This window comes from Tupaia chinensis, unplaced genomic scaffold (assembly GCF_000334495.1).
Source record: "Tupaia chinensis unplaced genomic scaffold, TupChi_1.0 Scaffold000129_1, whole genome shotgun sequence".
In the NCBI taxonomy this organism is placed as follows: domain Eukaryota; kingdom Metazoa; phylum Chordata; class Mammalia; order Scandentia; family Tupaiidae; genus Tupaia; species Tupaia belangeri.
This window is the reverse complement of record NW_006159598.1, coordinates 972,191-986,119: the sequence shown is the minus strand read 5'-3', so window position 1 is coordinate 986,119 and position 13,929 is coordinate 972,191. Positions and strand designations below refer to the sequence as shown.

General features: G+C 43.1%; 1 protein-coding gene across 4 annotated transcripts in view; it reads right to left on the bottom strand.

Annotated features, from left to right (window-relative positions):
- SIGLECL1 (SIGLEC family like 1) overlaps positions 1–13,929 on the bottom strand; it is a 36,101-nt gene that overhangs the window by 1,826 nt on the left and 20,346 nt on the right. For all 4 annotated transcript variants that reach the window (XM_014586354.2, XM_014586355.2, XM_014586353.1 and 1 more), the window contains 2 exons: positions 9,851–10,132; positions 9,600–9,699 (listed from right to left, as the gene is read on the bottom strand). In XM_014586354.2, coding sequence (XP_014441840.1) covers positions 9,600–9,699; positions 9,851–10,132 — 382 coding nt within the window. The remainder of the gene's footprint in view (positions 1–9,599; positions 9,700–9,850; positions 10,133–13,929) is intronic.

The window sequence follows — 13,929 nt, the reverse complement described above, 5'->3', positions numbered from 1 at the left end:
GGTATCCCCCCCCAACAAAACAAAACGCAAAGACTGAGTGGTACATAAAGGGAGCGTGTGGGGGAGAGGAGTGCGTGCTTATGGCCCTCAGAGAAAGACCTAGAGAATAAAAGGGTGGCCAGGAAAGGAGACAGGGGTGCTGAAGGCAGCGTGGCTCCTAGGGAGGCAGAGATGGCCAAGCAGAGGACGGGCTGGCCTTGGGGAGAAAGAGGGCACCTCCTTCCGTGGGAAGGGCCAGGAGCACCTCATCACGCCAAGGGAAGTCACCTCGCGAGCGCTGGGAGCTGCGTTTCCCGTGAAGTGCTGAGGGGGGCGAGGGGGGGACCGGAGAGTCGAGGAGGAGCAGGGAACATCTGCAGTACTGCCAGAGGCCGGTGTGAGCCAAGGCCGGCCCGCTGCCCTGAAGGACGCTGGGAAATCAGGAGCCCTCGCCCTGCATTCCAAGGGCGCAGATTCTGAAGAAGTGGGTTCCCTTAGTAACCCCCGCCCGTCTGCACAGACCTCCAGCCTAGCACTCGTTTGCTTGTCTGTCCTCCTGGAGAATACAGGATAGAGGGCAAAAAACAGAGAAAGAAGGAAAAGTGGATGCGCGTTAGATGAGAGTCCCATGATGACAGGGAAGGGCAGGGGCAGCGTGAGAGGCTGGGGGTTCTTCCGAGCCCATCAAGGACGCCCATGTACAGATGGCCGAGGTCAGACTCAGAAGATGCTGGTCAGAGTGTACAATCACGACAGGAGGAGGAGAATATTGTCTCGAATGGGCAAACAAGAAAAAATAAGACGCATGCCTGGGGAGGGAGTGAAGGGGAGAGAAAAGTTAAAAAATGTCATTGCTGCTTAGCTCTGTGAGCATTCTCAAACCACTGCAGTACATGCTTTATTTTACTTTTGAAAACAGAGTGTAACAATTACTTATTGGACCAGCAGATGGCATAATGGTTATGTTGCTGGACTCCCACGTGGTCAACCACAGTTCAAGTCCCAGACCAGGTGGCTTAAAACTCACGCCAAGCATGTGTGTGTGAGTCCCCAAGATCCCGAGAGGAGAATGGAGGAGAAGGGATTGTGGCGTGGCCATTCCATCTGGGGGCCATTTCTCACTTTCCATCTCTCTCTGTCTCTCCAGCAAACACATGCACCCTACAGTAAAAGTGTCTCTTAAAAAATAATTACTTATTTAATTTTATTTATTAATATTTTAAAATTTTGCTCTTGGACATGTGCGCTCACCAAAGAGAGACAGAGGAAGAGAAAGAGGAAAAGTGAGAAAACAAGCCACCAGGTCTGGGACTCAAACCACAGTCAGCCATGTGGGAGTCCAGCACCCAGACCACCACGCCACCTGCTGGCCCCTGGAGTATACACTTCAAATAGACGAACTGTATGATGTGTGAATTATATCTCAACAAAGCTGTTTATAAAAACACCATGACATGCATTAAATGAATACGACTTTTTTTGGGGATGTAACAACAAATAGAAAAGATATCCACAAGCCGGCATGTGGCATGGAGGTTAAGGCACTGGCTCTCACACAGCTGGTTGTATGGTTTGAGTCCTGGACCCAGTGACTTAAAAATCACTCTGGGTGCATGTGCGTGCATGCCCCAGATCCCAAGAGGAGAATGGAGGAGAAGGGACTGTGGCATGGCCATCCCCTCTGTGGGGTGATTTCTCACTTTCTCTCTCTCTCTGTCAAGCACACATGCCCTACAGCAAAAACAAACAAACAAAAACAACAAAAAAGGATACCCACACTTAGCCTCATCAGAGTAAAAATGTTAGTGCTAATACTCAAAAGCCAGGAAGCCGTGGGAGGCCTGAGAAGGCAGCAGCCCGGGGGCAGGACACAATGTCCCTGGGGCACGTGTTGGGAGAGCTGTGAGCTGAGGCTGCAGCGGTGAGTAATGTCAGCAGCGTAAGAGGTGGGGCAGAGGCGGGAGGCGGCGCGTGGAGAGGGAAGGGCACTGGGCAGGAGCCGCCGTGCCACCAAAGACGCAGGACAAGAGACGGTGCCATCCCCCGGGCGGTGGCATGTGAAGTGTGAGGCAGGGCAGAGGCCGAGAAATGGCACGGTGGAACCTAGAGACAATAGGGGCAAAGAGATCTTGAAGGCCGACACAGAGGAAGACATGTTTTTATAAATGCCTGGCAGACCAGTCACAGCTGACTTCTGTGATGACAGACAGAGCGAAAGGGGACAGGTCACGGTGCTGACAGCCAGCGACCACTGGTACAGCAGTCCAAACTTGGCGAAGTAGCTTTCAACTACAGAGGAGGAGACAGACAGACACCAAGAGTGCTACCAGAAAACCCACGCTAGAGGGCTTCCAAGGGTATATTTCAGAAGAAAAATGATTCTGCATGGGAGATTTAAGATGCAAGGAATTAGGGCTGGCAGATGGCATAGTGGTTATGTTGCTGGACCACACGGCCAACCACGGTTTGAGTCCCAGACCCGGTGGCTTGAAACTCGTGCGAGGCATGTGTGCGTGCACACCCAAGATCCCTGGCAGAAAACAGAGGAGAAGGGATTGTGGTGTGGCTATCCCCCCGGGAGGTGATTTCTCCCTTTCTCTCTCACTGACTCTATCTCTCTGGCAAATGCAAGTGCCCTAAGGCAAAAACCTCTAAAGAAAAAAAGATACAACGAAGAAACGGAAGAGAACATAGTAAATATGTTTGTAAATCAAAACGCACATTGAATGTATAAAATAATGATGATGATGATTAGAATGTCTTCAGAAGCTTAAAGATACAGGATTAGTATTTCATTGACGAGATGGTGCCTCTGATGGGAAGATGCATAATTTACGTATGAATAAGGGGGAATGCTGCCAATTAAACTACGAAGAAGGCTTTAATACAGTCCTGAACAAAACATGGATCATATGGTCTCACTGTAGACTCGGAATTCCTCTGACCTGCTATAAAGGATTTAGCAGTTCTCCCTGACTCTTTGCACGGACAGGTTGTAAGATGTGCTGCCCTTCTGCTTCATCTTAGTAATGAAAGGTGACAGGGCTCCATCCACATGCAGGTTCCTCTCTTCTTTTAGGTTCTCTAAAGCACCAGCCTGTTACTTTACCAAAAAGTATAGAATATTTGGGGCCAGCAGATGGTGTAGCAGTCACATCGCTGGGCTCCCGTATGGCCAGTCGTGGTTTGAGTCTGGACGTGGTGGCCCAGGAGGGGAATGGAGAAGGGACCGTAGTGTGGCCATCCTCTCTGGGGCTGGAGGGGGTGTGATTTCTCACTTTCTCTCTCACTGTCTCTGTCTCTCTGTCGAGGGCACACACCTAAGGCAAAAATCTATTAAAAATAAAAGTATAGAACTGAAATCTTCTGCCCAGACTTCACCCTCCTGTCCCCCAGACCTAGCCAGGTCAGAGCGCCCTGTTTGTTCTCTCTGTCTCTCTCCATCTCTCTCTCTTTTAAATTAAAAAAAAATTTTTTTCTTAGCTCTCTGACACTCTTTTATCTAGCTAATTCTCCCCCCCCCATAGGACAAGCCAATCACCACCCACCTGTATTTGAGTTCTGAGAGGACCTTTTCAGGGTTTTCATTTTTTGCTGAAATTTTTTCCTTTTTTTGGGTCTTCTTTCTTTTCTCTCTTGTTTGTTCTTTTTTTCTTTTCCTTTTCTCGCTTTTCTGCTCAGCCTCCACACACGGAGTTCCTAGACAGGTCTAGGTGCACAGAGGCCAAATATCTGAATACCTTTAGGGTCGGAGTAATCCTCAATTTCCATGCAATCCGCACAAAGGAAGAAAAACAGGACTGCGTAGAGATTGCAGATCGCCTCCTCCTGTGAGCTTCTGAACGCTAGTTTCAAAACTAGGAAGAAAATGTGTAATCCGTGACCAGAAACCACTGCAGAGGCACAAGGAATGTGAGAAACTAAGAAAATATCTCTCCCCTAAGGGAAAAGAATAACTCCTCATCCTCCATGGACAATACAAGGGAACTCGTGGAAATGTCAGATAAAGAGTTTAAAATATTCATAGTGACAAAGCTAACAGAGATGCGAGAGAAGAGAGATGACAATCTCCAGAAGATGCAGGAGAAGAAACAAAAAGTTCCAGGAGGTGAGGAAGTTCTTGCACGATCTGAAAGAGGAAACACACACCATAAAAAAGAATCAAACGGAATTGTTAAAGAAGGCTGTGATACAGAGAATAAAATGCTCCCTTGAAAGTATTAAAAGCAGATTCAATCATGCAGAAGATCAAATCTCAGATATAGAAGACAGAATCTCTGACCTAGAAGAATTCACCAAAAAGTCTGGGAAAAGAACCCCCCAAATGAGAATAATATATGAGTAAGGCTAGATACCATTAAACACCCAAACGTCTGGATAATCAGTATCCTGGGAGGTTAAGAAAATAATAAGGGCTTTGGGTAGGGTTTATCCGCTCATCTCTGCAAAGGTTCTAGGCGTGTCACGGCCTCATTAGGCACCCAGCACGCACCCTGTCTGCAGCCAAGATGCCCAAGAGGAAGGTCAGCTCAGCCGAGGGGGCGGCCAAGGAAGAGCCCAAAAGATCAGCGAGGTTGTCAGCTAAACCTCCTGCAAAAGTGGAGAAGAAGCCAAAAAAAGCAGCAGGGAAGGATAAATCTTCAGACAAAAGAGTTCATACAAAAGGGAAAAGGGGAGCAAAGGGGAAACAGGCTGAAGTGGCCAACCGACCGAGACACTAAAGAAGATGCACCTGCAGAAAATGGAGAAACTAAAAATGGGAGTCTGCCCATTGATGAAGCAGGCGAGAAAGGAGTCAAGTCTGAGTAATACCATATCCCATGTCTTATCAGTGGTCCCTGGCTCCCTTCTTGTACAATCCAGAGGAATATTTTTATCAACTATTTTGTAAATGCAAGTTTTTTAGTAGCTCTAGAAACATTTTTAAGAAGGAGAGAATCCCACCTCATCCCAATGTTTAAGTGTAAATGCTTTTTTTTAAGAGGTGAAATCATTTACTGGTTGTTTATTTTTCAGTACGACCAGAAAATAGTGGGATATTGACTTATAGGAGGCTTTGACTCTCTTGTGTGTCAGATTATTCCATAGGTGGGCGCGGGTGGGTAGTTTTTATATCCAAAATACAAAGCACACAAAATGGCAGTTTGGAGTCACAGTCATGCATTTAATGTGTCTTGAATATTTTAAATGACTTCTATTATGTTTTTTAGTAGTATTGTTTCCTAAAGAAAACCACTCTTTGATTGTTGCTCTCCCTATCAGAATTGTGTGCACTCTGTAACATCTTTGGTCGTGGTAGTCCAGTTTTCCTAATAATTCTGTTCATGTGCTGTGAAAGATTGGAAATTTGAAGTATGTAGTCTGTATGATACTAAATTGTGATTTGGTGGGACTTATGTAACATCTTTCAACATCTGAAGACAGTGGTTCTTGATATCCTCTTAAGGAAAATTTGCCTACAAATTTGAAGCTGGAATGTCACTGGAATAACTTAAAAAGAACCACTATACTTGGCTTTTAAAATTTTTGGTCCGTATGTTAAGAATTGGGTACAAATTGAAATGTCTGTGCTGATCCTTGACACAACCAATAAATTTCAATTACCAAAACAAAACAAAACAAAACAAAAAAAAACGGCTTTGATTAAAATTAAATCCTGGAAGAAAACTTTCCAAACCTAGAGAGGCATTCAAATATCCAGACCCAAGAAATACATAGGACCCCACATAGAATCAATCCAAGAAGATCTTCCCTAAGCACATCATAGCCAGATTGACCAAAACCACAGACAGAGGGAACCAGCAGTTAGCGTAATGGCTATGTCACTGGACTCCCACGTAGTTGACCACGGTTCGCATCCTGGACCCGGTGGCTTAAAACTCACACTGGGCGCGCGTGCGTGCGTGCCCAAGATACCAAGAGGAGAATGGAGGAGAAGGGATTGCAGTGTGGCCATGCCCCCTGGGGGGGTGATTTCTCGCTTTCTGTCTCTATGTCTCTCTCTGTCTGTCTGGCGAGCGCAAGTGCCCTATAGGGAAAAACCTCTCCAAAAACAAAAAAAAACAAAACAAAAACAAAACAAAACAAAAAAAACACAGACAGAGACAAGATAGTAAAATTGGCAAGAGAGAAACATCAAGTTACCTACAAAGGATATCCCATCAGGCTAACAGCGGACCTCTCATCGGAAACAATGCGAGCAAGGAGAGAATGGGAAAATATATTCAAAGTTTTAAGCGAAAAATAATTTCAACCAAGAATACTGTACCTGGCAAGATTATCCTTCATATGGGGAAAAAAAAGACAAAAACATTCTCAGATAAACAAAACCTGAAAGAATTTACCAACACCAGACCAGCTCTCTAAGAAGTGCCGAAGAGATTGCCATACCAGGAAAACTAAAGAAAACAAACAGAAAAAAAGAGTACAAAAAACAACCAAGAAAATGGACAGGCTAATGCTAAGGACAAGTCCAGAGTTGAATGTTAACTTCCAGAATTTAAACGAAAAGATCAGACCACAGTAACATGGCAAATTCAACAGGAAAGAGATTAATTACATAAGACTGAACTGGCAAAATAGAATTTTATGACTTTTGACTAAAACATTACTCATTTTCTTCTATACTTTGTTTTCCAGATTTAAGGACTTTTAAAAAAATGTGTTTTTTAAATTTTGGATTTTTACTTATTTATTCATTTGTTTATTTCAATTTGAACCAGAGAGGGACAGAGAGAGAGAGAAAGCTGCCAGGTCCAGGACTTGAACCACGGTCGGCCAAATGGGAATCCAGTGCCCTTAACCACCACGCCACTCGCCAGCTCCAGATTTAAGGATTTTCGTCTTCTCTTGAACTGTTGATATTTTCATCTACCTACTGTTTGAACTGAATCCTAACCTTTTTCCTGGCTTTAGGTCTTAAGCAAATTTCTCTTAACATTTTTTTATTTTGACTTATTTTTTTTGGAGAGGTTTTTGCTATAGATCATGTGTGCTTGCTAGAAAAACAGAGAGACAGAAAACAAGAAATCACCCACGAAGGGATTGGCTACACCTCAATCCCTACTCCTCTATCCTCCTGTCAGGATCTTGGGCATGCATGCACGTGCTCCTGGCGTGGGTTTAAGCCTTGGGTCCAGGACTCGAATCGCGATCAACTACATGGGAGTCCAGTATGCTATCTGGTGGTCTCAAGATTTTGATCTATTAAAACTATTTTTTTTTTTCTTAAAAGGCCTATTTAATGACTGCAGTAAGCTATTTAGCCCTGGCTAGGTGGTCCTTTATAGTATGTTCATTTTACTCACTGAGGTTTACACCTAAAGTCAGACTAGTGTTCATAGATATGCATATATCAGCTGTGCTTGTTATTGAAAGTATTTAGATTAATTAAGATCTTTAGTGAATCAGTAAAATGTGAAATAAAAGTATAGGATATTAGCCATTCCTCAAACAAATATAGGTGTCACAAAAATGACATGAAGGCCTGCTTCTGTGTCCTGCTGCATACCTGATAGCTTTTTATTTCAGTACCAACCAATAATGTAATCCTGAAAATGTTTGAAAAGGTAGTAAGTGAAACGCGTATGAATGAACACACAAATGGCCCACGAACTGGGTCACTGTCCACGCATGTGTAGGCAGTGACGATGCCAGGCCTTACATCTGGGACCGTCAGCAGTGTAGTAACTACCGACTGAGGCACGGCTTGATTTCCGTGATATTAAAATGTGCAATGACACGCACACTACAAGTGATAAAATGCCATAAACCGTGTTGTGACAACAGCATAAGTTGGAGAAGAGAAAACAGAGTTAAACCATTCTAAGATCTTTACAATATCCAGAGGAACATCAAGGTTTGAATTAACGTAGACTTTGACAAGCAAAATACACATACTGTAAATTCTGTGTGCCAGCAAAAAAATATAAAGAAAACACACACTCACATCATTTTTAACTAGCAGAAAGGAAAAATGGATTAATAAAAATATCCAGTCAAGGAGAAGGGATTGTGCGTGGCCCTCCCCGGGGTGTGGGGGGGTGATTTATCACTTTCTGTCTCTCTGGCTCTATCTCTCTGGTGAGCACACGTGCCCTATAACAAAAATCTCTCTAAAAAAAAGAAAAAAAAATCCAGCCAAGGGGCCAGCAGGTGGCATGGTGATTAAGGCACTAGATTCCCACAAGGCCAACTGTGGTTTGAGTCTTAGACATGGCCACTTGAAAATCATACCGAGCGTGTGTGCGTGCATGCCTAAAATCCAAAGAGGAGACTGGAGGAGGAGGAACTGTGGTGTGGCCATCCCTCCTGGAGGGTGATTTCTCACTTTCCCTCTCTCTGTCTCTGGCAAGTGCACACGGCCTATGGCAAAAACTTAAACAATAAACAAACAAACAAAAAACTCGGTCAACCCAAAAGAATTCAAGAAAAGATAAAAAAAGAGATGCAGAAAGCGAGAAATCACCCCTCAGGGGGGATGGCCATGCCGCAATCCCTTCTCCTTCATTCTCCTCTCGGGATCTTGGGCACGCATGCACACGCACCCGGTGTGAGTTTAAGCCACTGGGTCCGGGACTCGAACTGCGGTCGACTACGTGCGAGTCCAGCGACATAGCCATTACGCTAACTGCTGGTACCATCCCATTAAAATATTATCAGAGTAAAAAAAAAAAAGTCAAAATATATGCTGATTGTAAAACATGTATCTAAACCTTAAGGTCACTAATTGAAAGTGGAAGTGAAGAAAGAACCCCCCCCAAACACAAAACTTGATAAAGCTATACTAATACCTGACAAAACAGGCTTTAAAGCAAAGATGAAGAAGAAAAAAGTGTCTGGTGTGAGGAAAATATACACATTTTCAAACAGACTTGAAACTAATGGCATGACCTTAAGACATATAAAGTAAAAATTGACAAAACTTTAGGAAAAGACAGACAGATCAGTGATCATTGTGGGAGATTTTTAAATATATCTTTATCAATAGGTCAAACAGGCAAATACATCAACACAAAAAGAGAAGATTTAAACAAAATGATGAATGAATTTGACTTACAATTTAAACAGAATGATTAATGAATTAGATTTAATGATTAATGAATTTAATTTAAACAAAATGATGAATGAATTTGGTTTAAGAATACACATTCTTTTCAAACCCATATGGAATATTTATAAAAACTAAGCAAAAAAATGTGCACACACACATGAAAATTTAAATCATGCATAGTAAATTTGCTGACCTTATTAGATTTGAGTTGGAAATTTTAAAAAAGGAATATTTAATAATAATAATTTAAAAATTGAAGTATCTAAAAAAAACTCATGGGTCAAAAATCATAATGGAAATTGGAACTATTTTAACCCAATGATAATAAAGTAATTTATATTAAAATTTGTGAGATGCAGCTAAAGTCATGCTTAGAGGAAAATTTATAGCCTGAAACGAAAACAGTGGAAAAGAAGAATAGCTGCAAGTTAATGATATGAATTCATATCAAGAAGGTAGACAAAGCAACATAAACCAGAAAGAAGAATAAGAAAGGAAACAAAGAGCATAGATAAATGTTGCAGGCTTTGGGAAAAGCTTGCTGTTGAATTTAAACTTTGATACTCACGTGAGGAGGACAAGGCAGAAGCAGAGCAGTGCAGATGCAATGGCTCCATACACAATGCCCTGGATCAGCCCTTTCATGAAGACGCTGGAAACTGAATGATCTGAAATCAGAGGGAAGGGAGAGTGGTTTTTCTCCTAAGACTTTGAAGTCTAAGCTACACCTCTACTCTTCCCTCTGGTCCTGTACCCATCCTCATCCTTGTACCTAGGTGGTGTCATTCTAGGCCATTCACGAGGTTCCTGTACACTCACCTGGTGTCAGGAAGATGCTTGAAGTGTGGATTCCATATTGGTTCTTCCCCTCACAGTGAAGTCTCATGAGTAATTCTGGCTCCCCAATAAGACTGATGGTGCTGTTGGCCCAGGGGGCGTGCATGGTAGAAGTCACCTGGAGGACGTTATCCATGCTGTTCACATCCACAGGAGAACCTCCCATCCACCACCACACAGAGGGTGTCGGAATCCCATGGAAGGAGCAGCTGCATTGCACTGTCTTCTCCAAGGAACAAGAGGAGTTGAGAAGCCTGGCAGGTGCTGTAGGGAGGGAGAGCCAAGAGTTACCAAAGCATTCTGACTTTCCTCTGCTTCCTCCAAGACCTATTCTTCTCCTTACTCACTATTAGCAGGGTGCTTCATAAAGACTTTCTGAAGACCCAGAAGGGAGCCAGGACTCAACAGCACCCCTTCATCTGCTTAGCTCTCACCACCAGCCTTTCGGCCCCGGAGACCAGGGAAACGTAACTGCCCTACAGATATCCTCCCCTGCAGGACTCTGGTTTTTCTCTTGGGCACACCATTTCTCCAAGGCTCTCCCAGACTCTAGACCCTGTCGTTGCTCACTGGCACTTACAGACCACTTAGAGCTTACCTTGTTACTTCTGGTCAAGTTTGCTAGGGAGAAGTTAAAGTGACATCCGAGGGAAGGTGCCATGATCCTTAGGCTTTGGGATGAAGTACAGCACCAAGGAGGAGATGTTATTGGAGATGGCTGTGCTGCAGGACATGACTGGACCTTTCCAGGAGAGGAAGAGGGCTCTGGTCTCTTTGTAGGTGCCTTTGATGCTACGAGTTGATGTCACATGTTTGCCAGCTGCAAGAATCTCTGGGATGTGGAGCTGTGGGTTTTCAGTCAGGTTTGGAGGAAAGAGAAGTGGATCCAAGCCTGGGGATTCAGCTTTTCATCTCCTATTTGGCTACCTCTTTTAAGGCAATGTCGTAGGCACAACTTAAATGCTACGTTCCTGATAACCATCCTCCACTTTGTGCTTACTGTTCCAAAATTTGTTCAGGTGATCAAGTCTCCTATATGAAAAAATTCTCTATTTCTCTTCCTCCTTTACATCTAAGAGTGGCAATACAGATACAGGGCTATTCCAGTTATCTATTTCTTCTTGAGTGAGTTTTGGCAATTTGGCATAAAGTTGCTTACATATCCCCTTATCCTTTTTACATTTTTTTATTTTTTAAAGAATTCTTTTTATTTAATTTTATTTATTAATTTTATTTTAATTTGACCAGAGAGAGACAGAGAGAGAGGGGGAAAGTGAGAAAGCAAGCCGCCATGTCTGGGATTAGAACCATGGTCAGCCATGCGGGAGGGTCCAGCGCCTTAACCACCATGCCGCCTGCTGGTCCCTATCCCCTTTTCCTTTTAATTGAGTCTGCAGTTATATGCCCCCATTTCTGACATTTGTCATTTGTGTCTCTCCCTATTTCTTGATCCATTTACTTAAAGCTGATTCATTTTATTAAATGTTTTGCAAAGAATGAGTATGATGGTTGATTTTAGTCAAGGAAGTTGGGCTAAGGGATGCCCCAATAGCTAGCAAAACATTTCTAGGTGTGTTTGCGAGGGCATTTGTAGAAGAGATTGGCATTCGAATCGGTAGAATAAAAAGATTCACCTTTGCCAATGTGGACAGTCATTCAATTCATTGACGGCCTTAACTGAACAAGACGATGGAAGAAGGTTAAAAACTCTCGCTCTCTTCCGGAGCGGAGACGCCCATTTTCTCCTGCCCTTGCATTTTGGAGCTCCTGGCTCTTGGGTCTTTTTTTCTCAGGCTGAATTACTCCAATGACTTTCCTGGTTCTCCAGCTTGCAGAAGGCAGACTGTAGGACATTTTGGCCTCTGTAACTACAGTAGCCAACCAAAATTGAAAACATGACTTAATTTGCTTTGTGTTATGGATTAAACTGGGTCCTAAGAAAAGCTATGTTAAAGCCCTAACTCCCTGTACCTGTGACCTGATTGGAAATAGGGTCTTTTGCAGATGTAATCAGGTTAAGATTACTCCATTAGGGTGGTCTTAATCAGTACAACTGTTGCCTTTATAAGGAGAGGGAAATTTGTACATAGAGACACACAGCAAGAGCACCATGTAGGGACCAGCAGTTAGTGTAACGGCTATGTCGTTGGACTCCCATGTAGTCGACTGTAGTTTGCGTCCCGGACCCAGTGGCTTGAACTCACACCGGGCGCATGTGCGTGCGTGCCCAGGATCCCGAGAGGAGACTGGAGGAGAAGGGACTGCAGCATGGCCATCCCCCCTGGGGTGGGGGGTGATTTCTCACTTTCTTTCTCTCTGTCTCTCTCTGTCTGGCGAGCGCACGTGCCCTATAGCAAAAACCTCTCAAAAAAAAAAAAAAAGAGCACCATGTAAAGACATAGAGATTAGAGTAATATATCTACAAATACATGAATGCCAAGGATCACTGGCTGTAAGGAGCGGCCAGATCTGAGCAACACAATAGTGACCTTTAAACACATGCAGAAACAGAAGGGATATGCTTCTGTCTCAATGTTGACATTGCAAGGTGTTGTCCGTTAAAGGAAACTATGCGTTATTCAGAGCAGGCCCAAGAAGATAAGAGAAAGCAAGATAAGAGAAAGCTGTATAGGACTGCAAGGCACCAGAGGTTTCACATCTTCACTTGATCAACATCTGAAAACAACTGGCTTTGCGTTCCACTTTGCCCTGTCAAAAAATAAACTTGGTAACGGCTTGGCACCATGGCTTCCTCCCTCAGAGGAGTCCGGGCCATCCGATCCTCGCTTTTCTCTACTTGTGTGTCTATTTCTTGTGTGCATTTATTTCTAATCCACAGCTGCTCCCCCTTAGGAAATGCGGTTGGTGGGTTGTGGCAGCTTGACCATTACTGTAAACTAGGAGAGAGGCATGGAACTGGTGTTCGCCCTCAGATCCCTCAGGAGGAACCAACTTAACACCTTGATTTCAGATTTCTGGCTTCCAGAACTGTGAGACAATAAACTTCTGTTGTTATCAGACCCCCAGTTTTGGTGCTTTGCTAGGTAGCCCTAAGAAACTAATATTGCTTCCTTTTTATCCATTAGTTGTTTAGAAGTATGTTAATTTCAAGATATTTTGGTGATTTTCTATGTATCTCTCTTCATTGATGTCTAACTTAATTCTATTATGGTTAGAGAATATACTTTGATTCTTCTAAATTTGTTGAGAGTTTATTTGAATGACTCAGAATATGGTCTATTCTATGGTCCCATGAACCATTGAATAAAATTTGAATTCTACTAATGGTGGATGGACATTCTGTAAGTGTTACTTAGGTCAATTTGATTGACAGCATCCTATATTCATTCTGAGTATTTTTGTCTACTTAATATATTACTTGCTAAGAGGGGTGAGTTGTTTTGTCTAGTTTTCCTTTCAGTGGGACTAGGTATTGAAATTTTTTCTAAGTTTGTTTCTTCTATGAGAGAGAGAGAACCCCCAACAGGATCTTGACACCACAATCCACCCTTAGCCTTCAACCAGCCCTGGATCCAGGCACACTGGAGTACTCAGGGGGTTGCTGGACAAGAACCTGGAGCCTTCTTATGTAGGACTGCATTTTACTGCTGCCCCGCTGTCTGTCTCCTTTCAATTTTTTAAAATAAAAACTTTAGTTAATTAATTTTCAAAATCGAAATGGTTCAGAGAACACAGTGATTTATATTTTTAGATTTTCTTTTTTATTTAATTTTATTTACTTATTTTAATTTGACCGGGGGGGCGGGTAGGAATAAGCCACCAGGTCTGGGACTCAAACCGCAGTCGGCCATGTGGGAGTCCAGCACCCTTAACCACCACATCACCTGCCGGCCCCCACAGTGATGTTTTGTTTTGTTTGTTTTCTTGGTGCTTATTCTGATTCTGTATCCATGCAAGTTGGAATTTGGTTAAACATAACTAAACAATAAAACCAGGTAACTGTTGATGAATTTTTCTTCACTTGAAACTAACTGACCTAGCACCAAGTATACCTTTATTCTTTTTTTTTTTTTTTTTTTTTTTTGAGATTTTTTCACTTA